Genomic DNA, 20435 nt, shown 5'->3' on the forward strand with positions numbered 1-20435 from the left:
TCCTTCAATTTCTGAATGTCACTCTGCTCGGAAGACAAGAGAGACTCCCAAATCAGCCTCAGTTTGTTCATTTGAATCCATTGGACGTACTGAGAACCAGATGGTTAGAACATGAGTTATCCAATAAATCAGCCACTGAGGTGAATACCAAGGTGATCCTCGTGGAAAAGAACTGTTGAAGCTGAACCAAAAACTAGACCAACTCACCTCCTCGATACTGCCATTGACACAATATCTTGTGACTAACACCTCCCTAGTCTGCCCGATGCGGTGTACACGATCGACTGCTTGAGCCTCAACCATAGGGTTCCATTGTGGTTCGACGATATGAACATTGGATGGGTTACTCAAATCGATCCTATTCCAACCACAATTTACGTTAGTTTTTGTTTCTTACGAGTCTCCCACTGCTTCTGGCCTATGAGTCGAGATGCACCTGTGAGGGCAACACACGGGTGACACAAGTGCACAATGCTCTAGTGCGCCGACGAAATACATACCCTTCACCCACAGCTCCAATCTTAGCCAGCATAATCACGCAGTTTTTGTAGCTGTTGAATCGATCCAGCGCAATGCGACGTTGTTGTAATGTTTGGTGACCGTCAATTCGTACAACGGAGAAGATAAGGGTGGAGATGTGGGCTCAAGGCACAAGTTATCAAATCAGGCATGCGCGTTCAGTAGGAGAAAACAACACTATAATTGTTAATCAGCAAAACTGGTTCAAATGTATGCAAAATGATCTTATAGATATGAAAGATACAGTACCTTTTGCTCGGGGGATAGTTCTTATCCTCAAGAGCTTGGCTCTCCAGCGTCGTCATGATATTCTTCACCAGCGCGGAGACTTTAGAAGAGGGCTGTACGGGCGAGTCGGTGTCACGCTTATCACCTGATGCGGACGAGACCGTTGCGGATGCCAAACACTCCAGACACACCGGCGCGGCACCCTCTGTCGAGCTCAAGCACGTTTCACAAGCAACATGTTTCTTGCAAGTGAACTCTGCCACCTGAGAATCCCGCACGTCGCAATCCTCAATAGAACTTTGAAATTTTACACCCGCAAACACGACAGCTCCGCTTCTCTCCAGACGCCGTCCGGAGCAGGGACCAGCTGACACTGCCCTTGTTGCGGCTCTGCCACGCTTCCATGGCCACGTGAGGCAGCAGCGCCTGGCCATGCTCGCAGATCAGGTCCAGCGCAGGGATCGATATCGATGCGTGGCTGTGGCTGTGGCTGCCAGGAATCGACATCGATTCCTGGCTGCAGGTTTCAGGTTTACAAATATGGGTATGAGTCATTAAGGGAGCTCTGTGGCTGTACGCACAAGGCATTGAGGCAGGTGAGTCGGTGGTCATAAGTGCTGGGCATCTAGGTCGATTCGCGATTGAGGCTGCCTGGAATCGATATCGATCCGTGGTTGTTGCTCCCCGGTATCGATGTCGATTCGTGGTTGTGCCAGCCAGGGATCGATATCGGTTCGTGGCTATAGGTGCAACCTGTCTAATTAGCTGCCTATGTATGTTTATCCTCAGGCCGCCGTATGCCCAATATCATCTTTAGCCCATGTTCTTATCCTGCTCGTGTCGAACAAGATCGTCCCGCCTGTTAGAATCCCAGTGGCGCCAGAACTTCTCAATGCATCAACAATGTCTTGTCGCCCTATTAAATGTGCACTTTGAGCAGGAGTTTGCCTCCGTTGGCCTGCCTGACTGTTGGGGTTTGCGTTGGCAGATAGCAAGATATTGATAAGCCTCATGTTGCCTCGAGAGACTGCCGCATGTAAAGCCGTTCCTCCATTATACGGACTTCCAGGCGCGTTGACGTCGGCGCCACTGTCAAGCAACAGCCTGACGATATCTTCTTCTCCTCCCAGGCAAGCCCCCTGCAGGGCAGTGTAACCATTTGATTTTCCTGGAGGGCTGTTGACATCTGAGCCTCTATCAATCAGTAGTCTTGCCAAGCTAGTATGTCCCTGGAAACATGCTGCCTGCAGAGCGGTGACACCAGAGCTGGGTGATGCTGGCGCGTTGATGTTGGCACCGAGATCTAGAAGAAGCAGTACGACTTCCTCGTGACCACTCTCAGCTGCGGCCTGGATAGGCGTACGGCCTTGATACCTCGTGACATTCTTTGGGTCAACTACTGCGCCAGCTTCGAGTAATAGGCGGATTAGACGGAGATTTCCTGTGCACAGTGAGCCGCCAGACAATAACAGTCGTGTGCATGTAGTTGGACCAACCTGTACCACAGGCAAGCTCGAAAGCATTGCGATATATATTGTTCCCTCCCGGAGCATTGACATCAGCCCCTGCTTCTATCAAAGCCTGAGCAACGAGACGGTGACCGCGCATCGAAGCGGCTTGTAGTGCCGTCTGCCCATAGTATCCCACCGGGGGGTGATTGACCACCTCCAACCTCTGGGCGATGCTATCACAAGCCGACAAGATCTCGCTCACGCGTCCCAGGTCCCCGATCCGAGATGCCAGCTGTATCTCTGTCCATTTGGGCTCATCGTCCTCGTCTTCTGTTGAGAGAGGGGTAGGATCCCATTTAGCGTCCGGCAGGGGAGGAGCCAACCGGACTTGTCCACCTTGGGCTGTCGAATTCGCGTATCAGTACCTGTCCTGCTGGCAAAGACTTTGCTATGGGCTAGAATAGAGGAGCTGAAGATAGGCTCACGTTGTATACCCTCAGAGCTCGCGTTGGAAGCCTCGCCGGCTGGGTCCATCGAAGTCAGGTTGGATGGATCGTCGGTGGTGCAGGGTACTGAATGGCAGAAGAGTTATCAGGTGCAGCAGGATGACGGATCAGCAGACCCGAAACCCGTGCCGTCCTGCATGCAGTTCTCAGCCCTTCGATGAACTACTTTCGTACGACGTTGCCTGAGTGATATGTGGCAGTATCAATGCGACAGTATCACACAAATCCTCCATCAGCGTCCAGCTGGCCTGTTGCATTCAGTGGTCATCATTTATGGGCGAAAACTAAATATCGTATAATCATACTCACCACAGAATCGCATTACCAAGGCCTCGGGAGCTCATTACAGGACGTACCTTCGACGACATAATTCTCTTTGATGTCTCCCTGACCTCGATACAAGCGAAGTAGCTGAGACGGAGTTGAGCTGTAACGGGTGCACTTCAACTTGGGCCTGCGTGTCTGAGCTGTCCATATGAACTTCCAGAACTCCATTACCCAACGCAGATGCTTATACTTCACGTTTGATACTGAATAGAAGTTTATTCACAAGGGTTATTGTCTCATTATTCTACAAGAAATTAATATTAATGAATACCAATATTCTATAGTTTATTATTATGAATAAATACTAATATTCTACGCGTTATTAATATGGGAACACGACAATAACTCACTTGATAAAGATTATCATCATTACATAAAATATTAATGTTGAAAAGTAGTTATATTTTATAAGTTACCAATCTCTGCGAGTGCAAATTGGGAAGAAAAGCGAACAAGACAGGCAACGCAACTCTTTATGCCTTGGAGTATTCATCCGACAGACAGTAGAGCTCTCTCTGAAAGCCGTCTGCACCGCTGCTCCCGAACCTCCACCAGTTCCTTTGCCAGGACCCCAGCACATTGATCATGACCCATTTGACGGGACCGGGCATCGCAGGAAAGTCAGCCCATTTTCCTTCCTCGAACTCCTTGTCCAAGTTGAACCACAACGTTGGGAGTACATTTGTGACGTGCATGTACTTCATGCTGTGGTTTGCCGTCTGCTCTGAGAGCGGTTTGGGGTCAAAATCTCCGTACTGGCCGAGAGACGCCAGCTTGGGCGGCTCATGGGCTAAGTGAGTCGCGAGGACCTCGCCAAACGATTCCAGGATGCTGACCAGCTCCTTGCCAGAATATGAAGATGGGTCGGCCAGGCGGGAATCAACATAGTCCTTGAACTTTTGCAAACCTTCGCTAAATGCAGCTTGAACAAATCGCCGCGAGGCTATATGTCAGCCAGAATACCACCGAATTATTGATAAAAACACCAGGACGACTCATTCCAGAAGGGATTGGGGTTCTAACCATGTTCATCGACCTCCGAATCCATGATTCCCTTGACTCCTGTAGCTTTCTCGATGCCTGGGAAATAAACTTCTTCCTCGGCATCGTGATGACCCTTGAGTGTCATATGCCACGCCGAGCAGTAATTCAAAAAGTCTGGCACGTCTGCTGACCGCACATGTGTTGCCTGGAGGTAGATACTGTTGTATGCACGAATCAACATGTTGTGAACAAGCGCCATTTGAGAAGCATCTTCTGTGAATGGGTCGGTCTGTTTCTCGGGTGTTAGCGCATTCCAGCTTGAAACCTGCGGGAACTGAGACACGAACCTTGCCAGTCAGCGTCCGTGGCGTTGAAATCAGGCCGAGAGGGCCATCGGCCTTGCGGAGATTGGATGTGGACATGGTATCAGCTGTTGGGATTGGAATGAATTGAAGTGTACGAGAATACTAGACTTGAATAGCTTGGAACAGAGTCAGATAATTAGAATGTTCCTGGAGACGCGAAGGAAGGGAGGGCATGAACAAGGATAAGTCCAACGACAGCAGCAGATGACGGCTGTAGCGTGTGAATGTAATCGGCGGCTTCTTATAGGCTGCTTATTGCTTTCCCACGGGGGCCCAACCAAGACATACATACTACATTCATCAATAAGCTAGAAAAAACAAAGAGTATTATTGTTAAGAGAGTCCCAAAAAAGTAAGTATTAATGTATAAATTTAGAGAGAACATTAAGAATATTAAATTTTATTTAAAAAAAAAAGTTAAATTTAAATAAATAACTAAGGATAAATTAAATTATTTTTAATTTTAAAAGAATAATTTGAAAGAAGCTTTTACGAAATTAATTATCACTGATTTATTTATAGTAAAATACTTTAAATAGCATAGATCAGGATTTAGGTGTTTAATGCTCTGCGTGCTACATGTGCGTGCCAGATCGGGACCTGGCTGTAAGCGCTAAACGCTGCAAGTATGGCACAATCTCACCAACAGTCGATAACGCACAGAACCAACAGCCTTCTGTACGGATATAAATACCTACGTCGTGATATGGATCTACGTGGCATTGAGTCCTGATGGTCACATAGTGCATGCATTGCCCAGGAAGCGGGGCAGTCGATGCAGACATAATGCTACGATTTATCGACCCAGCCGCATTTGATGTTGGTTGAAGACGCAACATCATTGCAAGCTGGGCAATCAGGCGACCAACCAGTGGCTGCAAGGCGGGTACTGAAGAGGCTTGGAAAGGATGAGGTCCAATGGCCCGCATTCTAGGCTACCATTACTGATAGGAATGGTCTGAATGGAGGATTGTGTCAGCCGTTGACCCCGTACCACAGAATCCCACCGGAGAGAGCTACCGAAACAGGTCATCGGCAAGGAACGAGGTGCATATACCGTTCCAGTGCTCCAATCCCTGTGCTCTGGAAACTTTGTTCATTGGGCTGGGCATTACCCACATTTCGAATGGCCGAGGCCAAAGCTGGGGCACTGCTGCGCCGTAGCTGTGCCGCAGGATGCATCGGCCACATTTCCAACTGCGTACGGACCAACCAGGCTGGGGCCAGGCAGCCACTCCAAGAACTCCTCTCATGGTCCCTCTCATGGCCCACCTCGGGGTACCCTGCTTGAGCAACACCCCTTCCCACTTTGATCCTCTCCCTCTAACGCGTGATAGATGAGAATTGTACCCACGTACTCACAAGATCGAGAATGTCGCGAAAGCAACTTTTAAAAGAAATGCACGTCGTAATCGTAATTCCGACAACTGTACTTACAGGCCTCGCCCGTTCAACGCCTTCTTCAATATCTGAGAAAATTCTCCAACATGCTCCGGGCTCAACATAGTGTAGTGTTGACCAGGAACTTGGTGGAAGCGCACCTCACCAGAGAAGAAGTCTCGCCATTTTCTGAGATGATTGTTGACCCAGTCTTCACGTGATCTTGCTGCCGCTTGTAAGGGTTCAGCATGAAATATGTCCAGAGCTGAAACGCTGCCACTCGGTGTGTAGTCCACAGCTATGTTGCAAAGGCAGAAGGACAAATCCGCCCATACAATGAGCGCCGGGCCGCCGAGGCCAAGATCGGCGAGGCGAGAGTGTGGGGCCGTCCCAAGACCAGGGCAACGAGTTCCTCTTTGGGCCTGGACGCATATTGTTGAGTGCCGTGTAGCATGTCGCCAGCTCATTCAGGAGTGACAAGCCAAAGAAAGTGTGTCAGGTTGAATAAATACGAGGACCTACTTGGCAGTCAGCAATGAAAAAGTCCAACTTCCGTTGAGATCCTGCTGGGTTCCACCCACCATGTCAGCTGCCTCATGCGCCGGGCGATATTGGGTGGGAGATTGAATCTGCCCAGAAATTGAAGCCGATGTCGAAAAGAGACATGTCCGGGCTGAAATCCTCGTGTGGATTCCCCACCACCTCTCTCGTTATCCAAAAGGCGTCTCTCTGATTCGCAGGTGCACGGATTCTGTTTTCGCTCTCGTAGGCGCTGCTGTCGGAGTATGGCGTCGTATGTGGGAATATGGTCTGCGAACTCGCCGCACTCGAAACGCACACACAGCTTGGCCAGCGAGATCTTGCCAAGCGTAGTCATGGGGAGATCTTCAGAGGCTGGGGCTGCAAAGACAAATGGTCTTGAGCCTGTCAAACCCACAAGAGCATGAACAAGCAAGTCGTGCAACACGACAGCTTCCCCTGGAACGGGGAGGCCATTGCTCAGGCACATAGACCACTGTGACCTGTTCTGTGGGAGAAGACGGATCTCGCGAGGCGAAAATCACAGGCATCACAGCATTCGGCCCCAGAGCCTGGTTCATGCATATGTGGAGGTCTGAGATGATGAACTTAACCCCGTTGATATTCACCACGTCATTTCCTCTCTCCAACAAGCTCAATTTCCCATTCTTTTCGATGATGGCTTTGTCTCCGGTGCGGAAACATCCATCCGGCGGAAGCGCCAGTTTTGTGGCCATCTCGTTTCTGTAGTAACCCTGAGTGACCACGCGTCCGCGTACTTCTAGGTCTCCTTCATGCGCTTGAGGGGCCTCCCTCCCATCCTCTGAATGACTCGCATCTCAACTCCCGCCGTGGGTTCACCCAGAGAGACCTGCTGCCGACTTGAAACCACGTCATAAGCTGGGCAGTCTTTGCTGTATAAGCAACCAGCACATGTCTCAGTCACGCCAAACCCAGGTAGAAGTGCGTCAGCGGGTCCATGGCGTTGTAGTAATTCCGAGACAGCAACAGCGGCAACCGTGTCGTTCGCTTCTCCTCCAGATCCCAGGATGAACAAGTTGCTGAGATCCCAATGCGGCTCATAAGTAGCCTTTCTGTGACGCTTCTGGTGTTCAGCCGCAATCAGAGCAGCGAGGAAAAAGTTGGGCGCAAAAGTTCGGCTGACTTGATGATGGCTGAGTAACTTGAACCTCAGAAAATCGAGAGGGGAAGAGACCATGTCGGACGCAGCGACGTGAACCTGGTCAACACCAAGGTAAAGCGCTTGGGGGTGAATTTCCAAGAGGCCGGCAACATGGTCGAGGCCGATCCAGTTTAGGAATGGCTTATCCTTTGGCAGAAGTCGAACAGCAGCTTTGGCACTGACAGAAGCAAGAGCTTGGCCATTGGAGATGAACACGGCTTTGGAGTTTCCTGTGCTGCCAGGTGTGAGCATGAGCATTGCGAGGTCGTCCGCCGAAGGTGGCTGTCTGGCATCAGGGCCCAATTTCCAAGTGCAGCGTTGGTTCAAAGAATCTAGTTGCACCAGGTCATCGGCCATATGGATCAGTAAAGTGTGCTCAAAATCAAGGAGGCTGATGGTCTGTGAGTTTGTGATCCAGTGTGGTGACTGGAGCAGCTCGCGAAGCCCAGGACGTGACGCTGTCTGAAATGAGCATCATTGCTGAATGGCGTTGAAAGAATAGGAACTCCATTAGCGTAGAAAGTTGCCCCAAACCACAAGATGTTATTCAAATGGTCGTCGACGTGTATCAATACCGGATTGACCTCACGAAAGCCTTTGAAAGAGCGGATGAGTGTGCTGTACCTTATGGCCTGGATCTAAAGATCTTTGTATGTACAATAACGGGAGGATGATGTGTTCCCCAGTGGAATAAATAATAAGACCCTTGCATGGTTTTGCCTGAGCACGGCTCAGGAGAAGTTGCTGTAGCGATAACGCCATATCATCCATCATGTCTGCATACAAGGGGGAAGGGAGTATAGATGCAGTGAGATACTGGAGGAGGGCAGTTGCAGGGTTTAAAGTCTTTATATCATTAAGTATGTAAAGTACTTAGGTACTAAGACTTAAAATAAACTAAGACATAGCAAATTATAATGACAAATATTTATAGAGAAAAAGGATTATTTATTATAAATAAATTTATTTTAAACTTTTATTTTAAAAGGATATTTTTAAAAAAATTGTTTTCGCTTATTATATTTAACTTATTATTTTTAACTCATTATTTTTTACTCATTATTTTTAACTCATTATTTTTAACTCATTATTTTTAACTCATTATTTTTAACTCATTATTTTTAACTTATTATTTTTAACTTATTATTTCTTACCTATTATTTTTAACCTGTTATTTTTAAGACAAACAGTGAGTGGAGCAAAAGATGTATGGACTGGTACTGCAAAGGCGCTGTTCTTCAACTTGCAACCCTTTTATAGCACACACATCGCCAGCACTTGTACCACGGTTCTCTGAAAATTACGAATTTCGCTTCATTTTGCTAGGTCTAGTGGTGGAAATTGGGCTCAATACACAAAATGCTCATGGTAAGCGCACCTCCATCACACGCTCATATCCAAGCGGATTGTAGTCATAGTCCTTGACAAGATTCAACCCAGCGTCTTCGATCAGACTCCGCCATTGAGCCTCGTCCCGCTCAGCCCCTGCGAAAGCAGACATCATTGTCAGGTCCAGTCCAGCGCCGTATGCTGTAAACGTCTTACCTATGAGTGCTTTGTTGCCACCGAGCTTGTCAGCTATCTGTCCTGCCTCAAGGCTGTTCTTGGAGGCGGATAACAGTTTGAAGAGCCCAAGGTTGAAGCCAATCTTAACAGCGACTGTTTGGAGGTGCTGGAAGAGTATTTACGCATACTTTGCTGTTCATCTGGGCTAAGCTATCAGCGTCTTACCAAATACCCAAGCCGGTCAACGATAGTCTCGGAATCTTCGAGGGAATGTGCCAGGCTATACAGTTCCGCCCCAAGCTGCTGGCGGCTGGCACCATTGGTCGTTGCAGCTAGCTCCCTCAAACGCTCGAGTGCCCCGTCCATGTTGATGTTCTTCGTTAGAATCGTCGCACCACTGCGAGAGGCAAGAGGCTTGAGGCCGAGATCTAGAAGATGAGATGGACAACCATAGACATCTTTATATTTCGGTGCGTTATAAGTTCAACTCGGGATACATTGAAACCTTACTTTTGTAAGCTATTGTGAGAAATTTACTACTATTTAACAAAGCAAAATTTGTTACAATACACAAGAAATCAAAGGTTACTTATTTATCTTATCTTTTAAAGAAAACTAGAAAACTGCATAATAAATTTAAATAGAGAATTTAATATCATACATGTAAATTTAGTATCATTTTATAAACAAGTATAAGATATTTTGAAACTTTGCATGATTTAAGTAGGGTAAGACATATGGATTTATTCAAGTAGATTACCAGGGAGACCACTTGACCACTCTCGGAGAACGCCAAGGTTACCTGCAAGCCTGCAAAACCTGCCGTCGCTTATCATTTCTAATCGGGACCTGGAGAGCCAACAGTCGCAATGAGTGATTCCTTCGAAGGATCGCAGGTGTGGGGACTCAATAGTCTGGATGATTCGGCCGCTCGGCTACAGTCATGGCATTGAGATGCATTTCAAGTGGTCAATCTGCAACCTATCTAGATCTGTTGGCTCCTGTCTTGGTAAAGTGCGAACCCGGTAGGCTGGTGTGGTGTTGACTCTAGCTGCTTGACTCAATGTTCACCGTTAAACCCTGCGATTTGAAGTCACGCAAATCCCGGCGGTCTCTTCGGTGAGCCAGGCTCCTCCACCAAGGCGCTTGCGGAGCCCTCGCCAGGGTCCCGCCAGCCTGGTGGGTTAGGATTGCGCCTTGACAGGGCCTCGACAGGTACGAAAATAACTGTGGGATCCAGGTGAAGGATGAAATACCACCACAAGTGCCCGTTGGTGAATAGTCTGTGCAAACCTGCACGAATCTGGTGCACTTATTCCGACGATGGATCTGTATTGATCGGGACGCCGCAAATCCTCCGTGAAGGAGTCGCAAAAAGGAAGAACCTCCGGTGCATCGTCTGCGGGGCACTCACCGCGGCTCCGCTGGTCGCGGCCAAGGAAGCCAGGCACGGATGACGCCTTACACCTTCCTTAAGTGTACAGTCATGGCTGACAAGCGATCCTCTGGGTGTCTGTAGACATGGTCTTCTAAAATTGGATTCCAACGAATGGAAATGATGAATATCAGGTTGCCCGCTGTGTAACTTTGAGATCGCAGCGCTGACCACTGGTTCATATGATTATCACCGTCAATCATCAACAAATTTCCGGGTAAGTAATCCAGTACGTCGAAGAACCTGGCTGTTCGAAATGTCTACCTCTGCGGGCCACGGGCCTTTGTTTATGGGCGTCTCATGGACCTTGACGGCGCTGTCCGTGCTGGCTGTGGGTTTACGGCTCTACGTGAGGAAGAGCGTCAACAGGACGATTGGTTTGGATGATTGGATAATGCTTGCAGCCGTCGTATGTTGCCATACCCTCCGTTCACCCCAAACCCTGAGACAAGGCGATATGTCTAACACATTATTCGCTCCCAAAGATATGCCAATTGGCATTCGAAGCTTGCCTCACCAAGGCCTATGAACTCGGATTCGGAAAACCGGACTCGAGTCTTACTTACCCCCAAATGATGGAGATCATGAAGTGGGTGTATATTCTGGTGACGCCCGGGATCTTCGTGTCGGTCCTATCGAGGGTATCAAGCGCCATCCTGCTCACCCGGATCTTTGGCCGAGAGGTGTGGTTCAAAAGATTCGTGATCGGCTTCACGGCGCTACAGATCTTGTGTGGCATCTTGCTCATCTTGTTTGTCTGGTTGCAAGTCAGCCCTGTCGAAGGACTGTGGGATATGACGCTGCCGGCGCGGCGGTGGGATCCTGCCGTCAAGCAGGACATGGCATTTCTCACGCAGTGTAAGTCTCTGAAATGTCCTATAAACTCGGCTATTCCACTTGCTGACAAGAATTGGGAACCATAGCACTGTTCACCTTTTCCGACCTCACGTTCGTGCTGCTGCCGACCGTCATCATTTGGAGGCTGAATATGCCCCTGTGTCAGAAGATCAGCCTGGTACTTCTCATGGCCGCATCACTCTTCACCATGGCTGCCTCCATTGTCAAGACCATCATCACACAGACTTCTGAGGCGGCAGCATCCCAACACCAAGCCTCCATCGCCACGATGTGGACCGCTGTGGAGCAAACCATGGTCATCATAATGTCCTGCGTGCCGCCTCTTCGCGCCATCACCAAGCTTTACCCCCGCGTCTTCCGCGCTTTGGGACTCACCGATGCGAGCTCTGGCCAGGAGCCTGGAAGCCAGTATTATAATATCGAGATATCCAGCAAGGCGCCCAATAAGCCCGCACTTTACAGTGGGATGGGCGCGGTTTGAACGTCAGAGGGCTGGTTCTTCCAAGATTTTCCGTCAGTCCATAGAGATGCTCGGTAAACTCAAAATCATGCTGTAATTATATAATGTATGCAATAGTCAGAACTCAAACGATCTATACAAGGCCACGAGGATACGAAGACAGGTACTTGTCGCGACAGTGGGTTACCATTCCTGTTTCCTCTCACCATCCACAAACCTGGATGTACAACGTATTTAGTCCATGACTGGATTGTAAGGGCGCCTCTATGAGTAATTTGAGGCAAGGTTCTGCCCATCACTTTATTTCGGGATGTGAAGTAGCTGAAACACAAGGAGGGCCCAATTCATGTCAGGAAGCGAGGATCTGGCCCGTATCGCGGTCGACCAGAATTGGCTGGGTAACATGGGCGCCGTTGGCCTGTGAGTGCTTCCTATCTTTAGTCTTGATACGGTAGACCAACTGTGAAGGGTTTGACAAGGCGGAAACCATCTCGGCCAAAGACAATGCGGGTGAGCCAAAGCTAGCCAGCCGGCTTGTCTTGGCTGGCCAAGCTTTGTGGCACGACCCCCGGACATTTAGCTGTAGACTATTTATCTAGTGGGTATCGAGGCCAACTCACGGTCTCTGGATCGGCATAATTGGGAGCTGCCATGAGCCCACCCCCTCCCCCTTGCCTTTGTCACATCCTGCCAGTCTGTCTTGGACTTTTTTAAATGCGAGTCTTGTAGCGTGTGGAGCTGGGCTAAATCCGCAGATTGTCATACAAATTAAATAGTCCAGCCGAGGACGCGAATATCTTATAGAGCTGATTTGCAAAGATGGGTTTGAGCTTCGTAATGAGCACACTACAATTACTACACTCCCCCTCCAGAGCATATAGTCGCGTAGACCGATGCGATATCCCCACATCCGATGCCACTACCCGACGATTAATCGCTCCAAACTCTAAACATACGATCTTCTTGGAGCAAGACTACGGTAACGGGCATAGCTGCGGGCTTAGCTCAAGATCGACGCCTCCAGGAAGCCGGGGTTGGCGCAATCACTGCCCCGGAGCAAGGGTAAAACAGATCCAAAAACTCACTCTCCAGCGGCCCGCATCCCGGTGCTACGAATACGGCTTCGGTCAACACCGGAGCTAAGTGAGGGCAGGAGTAATGGAAGGTGAAGCTACCCCTGCCTTAGCTTGGCACTACTAGCTTAACCGCTGTCCTCAAGCGGGTGTTTGTCCCTAAGAATAAAGACTTGGAGGTCTGTTCAACGTCCATGCACCCGCGCTTTCTAGGGGGCAGGGCAGCTCACGAATCTCGACCTCTGCCCAAAGGAAGCCTTTAAGCCTCTAGAGAGCTAATATAGTTCCGGAGCGGCCTCAAGCCATCACTCGGAGGCCGTCTCCACGTCACATCGTTCTCACGAGCGTCCCTGCGTCGGCTCCGTGTCAATCGGACTAATTCGGACTGCTCCGTAATCGATTTGCAAGATCAACTTGGTGTATTTGCATAAGCACCGAGGACCTATGTGGTCTGTGGTCATGTTGTAAGCTGGGTAATTAAAGAGAGAGTAATTCCGGCATGAAGATTTAAGAACTTGACTTTCCTTCAACTATATCCACGGGCTATTATTGCATTCTCTTCAGTTCTCTAAGACCAATTCCTTCTCTCAGTCGTGCAGTCTTCTCTTTTTCACATTCTTTTAAAGTATCCAGACTGCCAACCCAGCAAAATGATTCACAAGGCATACACCATCGCTCTACTGGCAGCGGCCCTAGCCGGGTCAGTTGAAGCCGGCCACATACGCCACAGTCATAACAAGCGTGCCGACGTTCAAGTTTGCGGCACCAAAGGCTACGATCGTGACCAAGGAAACTATTTCTACGACAACAGCGGCAAATACAACTCGTACTTGACATGCTCAGCCGCCTGCGTTGCTGACACCCAGTGCAAGAGCTTCGCATACAGCAGCAAGGAGTGTATGCTCTTCAACATCCCTCTGGCGGGCAACTTCGACGCGGACAAAGGCAGCTCAGATGTTTATTACGACCGCGGCTGTCTCTCTTCTGCTGGAAGTCCCCCCTCTTCGTCGAGCACCAAGAAGTCTTCGACTACTCCATCCGCCACACCCGGCAGCACCTCCAAGTCGTCGTCTTCAGTCGCCGCTACCACGCCCGCCTCATCCCCAAAATCTAGCACACCTGCACCAGCAACAACCCCATCCCCGTCTTCTGCTAGCGGTGGTGCTTCCTCGACTGCCTCTACCAGCACCACCACCAACACTCTCTTCAACCCTTACGCCTCCAAAGGCTGTCCCCTCCCCACAGCCCTCGCCGTGTCCGGCCTCAAGTCCACCATCGACTCAAATGGCAACAACGCCGCCTCGGTCAAGGTAACCTACGGAAACGGCACCTTCAGCTGCCCCGACACCCCGGGCCACTGCGGCACCTACAACGGCCTGTTCGACTGCAACTGCGACCCGGACGGCCTGCTGCGCGTCATCTCAGACGGCAAGAATTGGCTCTGGATCCAGGAGTGGTACTGGTGCGACGCCCAGGAGCAGCGGCCCACCAAGGCGCTGCAGAGCCTCGCCCTCACCGCAAACTTGACCTCGCTGGCCGACTACCTCACCTGCGACAAGGCCACCGGCACGTGCACCCAGTCGAAGCCCATCACGGTCCCTGTCGATGGCTACGGCGGCGGCGGCATCATCGGCTTCTCGCCTATCAATATCAACGGGACTTATTTGCCCAACTGCCCGTCCCAGAATGCGCACTCGCCCGTCGTGACCAACACGGCCACCTGCACGGGCGGGGCGGCGGCTGCGACTCCTTGATTTCAACTGCTTTGCGGTGCATACTTTCTAGAAGCAGAGCGTGGGGTTAGTACTGTACCTCAGTACAAAAGCATGTCATAGATCTTAAATTTAATAATCATCTCAATTCAATTGCATTGCATTAGGACATATGAGCTCGTTGGAGTAGCAGTTGCTAGACAGTGCCTGCATCAGAGACGTCTTCCGACGGAGCCAAGAGAGTTATAAGTCAGGGTCTGCACATTCGGCCCACCCCCTGATTCGGCCCACTCTACACCCGCGTGCGCGTTAAGTCCACCCCATTACATATCACGCGTTTTCTTTACGACGGAATTTTCTCTTTTCTTTAAACTTTTAATATATTATTATTTATTAATTATAAAGCCATATATAAAAGAAGATGTAGGTATAGTACTTAAGGCAATTTAGGCTAGCGCTAATATTTAAAAGGCCTTTTTATATTAGGGCATTTTAAGAATTATACTTTATAATTATTATTATAATGCTTAAAGCTATTTAAATGCCTTAAAATCTTAAATAAGGTTATTATAAACCTAAGAAATATATTTATTTAATTAAATAATTAATTAAGCAATATTAAAGCTATTAATAATATATTTTAAAATAAGGTTTTTCATAACTTAAATAATCGTTTTTTAAAAATATTAATTATTTTTTAATAAGCATTAGCTAAGGGCTTTTCTTATTAAAAATCCTAAAATTTAAAGTATATAAAGCCGTTAAATAATTTTAAGCTAAGTAAATAAAGCAAAAATAAGTATAATTAAAAAGTAATTTAATCTTCTTTAATTATTAGCAATTATAAATATTTACTTAAAAAATCATTATAATATTAATAAGGGAGGTATAGCTAAGGGCAAGAGAAAGAATGGCATTATTTTAAAACTTAAAGGAAGGAAGGTTATTACTTAAAAAAGCTATAAGTTATGCATATAAACCTCTTTCCTTAAGTATATTTTTATAATAAGTAAATTATATCCTTTCCTTATTATTTTTAAAAAGAAGTTAATTTAATAATAATAGTTTAAAATCTTTAAGAGTTATAAAAATTAAGAATTTATAATAACATTAAATAGCTAAATAAATAACGTTATAGCACTTAAGTAGCTATAAAAGATTTTTATCCCTTAAATAAAGCTAAATGCTCTTAAAAAGTAGTATTTATTAATAATAAATAGATATAAAAGCTATTATACTTTAAAGTTTATATAGAAATGCTTTTTATATAAGATTTATTGCCTTTATTTATTACTACATACCTTATATATATTGCAATCTTTTAATTTAAGGGTATTTTTTAACTTTAAGGTAGCATATAAAAAGAAAGCAAATCTTTTAAACTTTTATATTAATAATATTTATATTAAAAAGTAATTATTCCTTTATTGCTATTAAAAGGCAAGATTTATAATATTTAAAGAAAAGCATATACTTTTTAAATAATAAGGAATTAATTTATAGCTAATTAATATAGCTAAATTATTAATAAATATAATTATACTTAAAAATTTTAATAAAATAATATTTATATTTATTTTTAATAATGCTATAAAAATTAAAAAACTTAAATTAATTACTTTAATACTTATTAAGTTATAAAAAAGAGTTTTTTTAACCCTTAAAGTATTTTAAGAAATGCAAGTTACTTTTGCTAATTATAACTTATAAAAACACTTAATTATAACTTAATAATTACTCTTTAGGAAGATTTAAAAAGGATATAATAAGAAAAACTAACAATTAATAATGCTTTTATAAAAGAATTAGGTCCTTAAAGATAAATTAACGGCTATAATACCTTAAAAAAGAAGAAAGATTAAAATAAGCCTAAACTTTATATTTATTAAAATTAAGCATATATATAGGGCATAAATTAATGCTAGCGTAATTAAGGATAATTTAGCAAAAATAAACGCTTTTAAAGATACTATAAATGCAAAGGAATGCATTGTTATGGGTAATGATAATAATTTAGAGTAACTTTAATCAAAGGGGTGGTATGGCGAGGAGGACCGTTTTGGTGGGCCGAATCAGGGGGTGGGCCGAATGTGCAGACCCTGACTTAACACCAGAGCAACACCAACAGAAGATTTGCCCTCCAGCGTGAGCTGTCATGTGTGGGTCTGCAAAAGAGCCCTGCGGTTTTTAATGCGGGGAAGCAACAGACGGATGGTTTGCGCAGAGACAAATGAAGTGCCGAAGACACTTCTCATCCGACGCGTGGTAGTCTGTAGTCGGGGTATCATCCGTCAGGACGGGAAGCTTACCACGGTGAAACTACCTCGGAAGCACTAGTCAACAGAGCAACGTCGGATATGAGGGGAACGTCTTGTCTTGTTCACCTTGTGATTTGATTGAGAACCTACTACCTTTACACATTTATTTACACATTTTCTGGTATAAATTAACTACACCATGTCTTCTGGAGAACACACCCAGACGCAGGCGATTGTCTGCCGCGCACCTCAAGATGGCGAGAGGAAGTGGTCTCTGGAGAAGGTGTCTTTCTCGCCTCCCGCGGACGACGAAATCGTCGTGGGGATGGTGGCCACGGGCATCTGCCACACTGACCTGGTCTGCGGGAGCATTCCGGATGAAGCACTCCCACTCGGCTTGCCCACGTACCCGCGGGTTCTCGGTCACGAAGGTAACATATTTTCCTGGTACTAATTCCTGTCTGATGTGTGTAAGCGTCGATGTCTGACTGCGTGTCAAACAGGTGCTGGCATCGTCAAGTCGACCGGGTCAAAGATCACCAAGGTCCAAGAGGGAGACAGGGTCCTCTTATCCTTCTCATGCTGCAAGGAATGCTACAACTGCAAATTCGGTGCCCCCAGTTACTGCGTGAAGTGGGGCTTGATCAACTTCAGCGGCAGCAGGGACGCCTTCTCCAGCTCGGAGTCAGGGACTCCTGGCGAGTCCGTCGGCGGCTCCTTTTTCGGACAGTCGAGCTTCGCGCGATTGACCAAAGTAAAAGAGACTTCCGTGGTCAAAGTCACCACCCTGCTCGAGAACGACAACGACTTGAAGGTCCTGGCATCATTTGGCTGCGGCATCCAGACCGGGGCCGGGACAATCACTGAGCTCGCCAACGCTCAGCCGGCCGACACCGTCGCCGTCCTCGGGCTTGGGGCAGTGGGCCTATGTGCTATTATGGTAGGAGCGCTTCTATATCTACCGTTTCACGTGCATGCGATTTGCTGAACCCGAAATAGGGTGCCAAGATCAGAGGCTGCAAGACCATCATCGGTGTTGACCGGGTTGGGTCGCGTCTCGAGCTGGCGAAAAGCCTCGGTGCTACTCACGTGGTCAACACGGGTGAGATCAAGGGTACTCTGATTGAGGAAATCAGAGGACTCACCGGGGACGCTGGCACTACCATAACCGTGGATGCCTCAGGGGCGGTCCCGCTGATCCAGCAGGGCGTCGAGTTTACAGCGAACCAAGGGAAGATGATCCTCCTGGGCATCCCGCCGATGGACGCGACTCTGCAGATCACTCTAGTTCCGTACACAATGGTACGCATAATGAGCCGTTGTCTTTTCTGAATCATCTACTGACACCTGTGCAGTCGGGCAAGTCGATTTTTGGATCAATGGAGGGCGGCGTGCGTCCTGAAGAGGTAATTATGACCTCCTACGTGAAATATTCGCGACTGAACATTTTGCTAATTTATTTGATATTAGTATGTTCCCGAATTGGTCAAGTGGTACAAGGCTGGAAACCTCCCTGTCGATAAGATAGTCAAGCTCTACCCGGCTGAGGACTACCTCAAGGCAATTAAGGACATGGAAGATGGCGTCACCGTCAAACCGATTCTCGTTTGGTGAGCCAGTGCTGGATCAAAGCCAAGGCACTGGCTCACCAAACGAGAATCGGTTTGACGGTGACGCCATAAGTACTCTTTCAGTAGTGTAATCGTGTTCCCCCCCCCCCCCGGGGCTTGAAGTGGGATAACATCAGCGCAACGTTCGCCCAAAGGAGCACCAACTCACATATAGTGGCGGAAAGGAGATTCGAGTTCAGCTCATTTCAGACGGAATGACAGAAGTACACTCTGGTATCTCGTGACTTTGGCATGCGAATGCTGCTATCACGTGCAGACTACTATGTGAATAGTTCTGGTGAGACAGAATTGGTCATATCTTTCAATGCACCATGCCCCCTCTATGCATGTGCAAAGTCAGAATTAACTACGGTACATGAAAAGAATCCGTATGCAAATAATTGATAGTAGCAAAAAATTGGCGTGAGATTTGGAATGAAGCAAAATTCCCCTGGGTGTGCGTTCTGTACTTCTGGGGCAAGGTTTCGGTCCCATGTCACGGCCGATATCCCGGCCGACACCACCGATATAATACCCACGTCTTGGCAGATCGTCAAGGGCGTCTAGCTCAAATGGTAGAGCGCGCGCTTAGCATCAATCCTCTCTCTGAGAAGATCATCATGCGCGAGGTACACGGTTCGATCCCGTGGTCGTCCATTTTGCCGAATCTGAAGCCATCGTGATGACCTGATGTAATATTTTTTGCTCTGTATGCCGTGTGAGTCAACCTCGAGCCGGATCTCGTTACTGGCAGCACGTGCAGTCCGACGATGAAATCGAACAGCTGGCAGCACATGAGTCGAGAGGCCGGGCAACGCTAGAGGGGAGCTATCCTAGGATCTCGAGCCGACACCCGGACTAACCAATCAAAGCGCATAGCATCAACTCCGCACATTCAAATGCCCTTGACGTCAGCGCTTACATCTGGGGTCGAGAGCTTGTTTCTCAAGCAAGAACCGGCGCGGCAACTAACTCTCTTCTAATTCCAAAAATTGTATCTCATGAAGGCACATGAGCACAGTATATTCATCTATTTCTGTACTAATTGTACCACTAAGGTTAGCCGTCGCTTTGCGGGTGACCTACCTAGGTAGGCACCGCACACAATAGTTGCGAAGAATGACCAAACCACCGAACTTATAATGCTTTCTACCTCCGTCACAATAATGCCACTCATCCAGACCGATAATCACCTACTCAACGATCTTACCAGGCCTCGTTTTTTGATCAACAACAACAGAAGCAGCAGCAGCCAGCAGCAGCAACGACAGCAACACTCGAACATGGAACGTCCAAACGATGAAGCCTTGCTGGCCTCGAGAGCTGGGAACAACCTACCCTCTGATAGCATACCCTCATCAAGGACAATTTCACCAACGCACAGTCTATCAGAACGAGAACCGAATCACGAAAAATCCAGCTCAGAACTCGATTCACCACCCCCAGAGTTGATAAACGACTGTGCTCCGTCCTGCCCGGGCCTTTGGAACGGCTGTTCTTACGGCGGGCATCACCAGCCTCAGTGTCGCCTCAGGTGCTCCCCCCGGGCCTGCAAGCAGTGTCGCGAGGTAGGAGACGCGGAGTGGATTCGAAGAGGACGGTGGCTTGAGGACTGCATAAGCTGGGAGGAGGACGATGAACTTCAGCACAACGAAAAGGGCATTCATACACGACAGGCTGGGGTCAACAAGTTCATCGCTATAAGCGCATTAGCAGTCATCTCGGCTGGGATATTTTACTGGATTTATCGGGCTCGTCATATGTTGGAACTTGTATGAGCAATGAGAGCCACCATGTGAGACCGGGTCTGGGTTGGGGGATGCCTTGTGGGGATCATGATATCCTGAACAGGGAGACGGAGCTTGTGTGACAGGCTCGGAAAGCATACAGCAGAAAAAGCTGGATGAGCATTTGCAGTCGGAAAATAATTGCATTGGTGAAGGAGTTGATCGGATTTGCTCTTTTTCACGGCTGCCACACAGTATTCGAGGGGTTGCCCTTCTTTCGGGTCATTTCGAATGGAACTTGACGGTGCTGAGGTACCAGATTTGCTATGCATGG

The 20435-nt window shown here is 47.6% G+C and overlaps 8 protein-coding genes and 1 non-coding gene across 9 annotated transcripts; 4 read left to right on the forward strand and 5 right to left on the reverse strand.

Moving 5' to 3' along the window:
* Nucleotides 1–1532: 1532 nt before the first annotated feature.
* Nucleotides 1533–3199, reverse strand: INS49_005919 (uncharacterized protein; the record flags this gene model as incomplete). The annotated part of the gene is made up of 4 exons (XM_043166695.1): nucleotides 1533–2188; nucleotides 2244–2600; nucleotides 2684–2770; nucleotides 3061–3199. 4 exons carry the CDS (start codon nucleotides 3197–3199, stop codon nucleotides 1533–1535), a joined length of 1239 nt encoding a protein of 412 aa, XP_043027839.1.
* Nucleotides 3200–3504: 305 nt separating this feature from the next.
* INS49_005920 (uncharacterized protein) lies at nucleotides 3505–4437 on the reverse strand (the record flags this gene model as incomplete). The annotated part of the gene is made up of 3 exons (XM_043166696.1): nucleotides 3505–3974; nucleotides 4055–4304; nucleotides 4363–4437. 3 exons carry the CDS (start codon nucleotides 4435–4437, stop codon nucleotides 3505–3507), a joined length of 795 nt encoding a protein of 264 aa, XP_043027840.1.
* A 2623-nt stretch (nucleotides 4438–7060) lies between these two features.
* INS49_005921 (uncharacterized protein) lies at nucleotides 7061–7819 on the reverse strand (the record flags this gene model as incomplete). Its single annotated transcript, XM_043166697.1, has 1 exon — nucleotides 7061–7819. One exon carries the CDS (start codon nucleotides 7817–7819, stop codon nucleotides 7061–7063), a length of 759 nt encoding a protein of 252 aa, XP_043027841.1.
* A 1006-nt stretch (nucleotides 7820–8825) lies between these two features.
* On the reverse strand, nucleotides 8826–9334 carry INS49_005922 (uncharacterized protein; the record flags this gene model as incomplete). Its single annotated transcript, XM_043166698.1, has 2 exons — nucleotides 8826–9134; nucleotides 9194–9334. The coding sequence occupies 2 exons, from the start codon at nucleotides 9332–9334 to the stop codon at nucleotides 8826–8828; spliced, it is 450 nt and encodes a 149-aa protein (XP_043027842.1).
* Nucleotides 9335–10975: 1641 nt separating this feature from the next.
* Nucleotides 10976–11742, forward strand: INS49_005923 (uncharacterized protein; the record flags this gene model as incomplete). Its single annotated transcript, XM_043166699.1, has 2 exons — nucleotides 10976–11261; nucleotides 11327–11742. The coding sequence occupies 2 exons, from the start codon at nucleotides 10976–10978 to the stop codon at nucleotides 11740–11742; spliced, it is 702 nt and encodes a 233-aa protein (XP_043027843.1).
* A 1702-nt stretch (nucleotides 11743–13444) lies between these two features.
* INS49_005924 (uncharacterized protein) lies at nucleotides 13445–14548 on the forward strand (the record flags this gene model as incomplete). The annotated part of the gene is made up of 1 exon (XM_043166700.1): nucleotides 13445–14548. One exon carries the CDS (start codon nucleotides 13445–13447, stop codon nucleotides 14546–14548), a length of 1104 nt encoding a protein of 367 aa, XP_043027844.1.
* Nucleotides 14549–16963: 2415 nt separating this feature from the next.
* On the forward strand, nucleotides 16964–18378 carry INS49_005925 (uncharacterized protein; the record flags this gene model as incomplete). The annotated part of the gene is made up of 5 exons (XM_043166701.1): nucleotides 16964–17195; nucleotides 17268–17704; nucleotides 17764–18066; nucleotides 18120–18155; nucleotides 18235–18378. 5 exons carry the CDS (start codon nucleotides 16964–16966, stop codon nucleotides 18376–18378), a joined length of 1152 nt encoding a protein of 383 aa, XP_043027845.1.
* A 553-nt stretch (nucleotides 18379–18931) lies between these two features.
* Nucleotides 18932–19031, forward strand: INS49_005926. The gene has a single exon. It is a non-coding gene; the product is annotated as a tRNA-Ala (tRNA).
* Nucleotides 19032–19795: 764 nt separating this feature from the next.
* INS49_005927 (uncharacterized protein) lies at nucleotides 19796–20041 on the reverse strand (the record flags this gene model as incomplete). Its single annotated transcript, XM_043166702.1, has 2 exons — nucleotides 19796–19801; nucleotides 19877–20041. The coding sequence occupies 2 exons, from the start codon at nucleotides 20039–20041 to the stop codon at nucleotides 19796–19798; spliced, it is 171 nt and encodes a 56-aa protein (XP_043027846.1).
* Between the last annotated feature and the right edge of the window lie 394 nt (nucleotides 20042–20435).

Source organism: Diaporthe citri, assembly GCF_014595645.1.
Source record: "Diaporthe citri strain NFHF-8-4 chromosome Unknown scaffold_2, whole genome shotgun sequence".
Taxonomy (NCBI): Eukaryota; Fungi; Ascomycota; class Sordariomycetes; order Diaporthales; family Diaporthaceae; genus Diaporthe; species Diaporthe citri.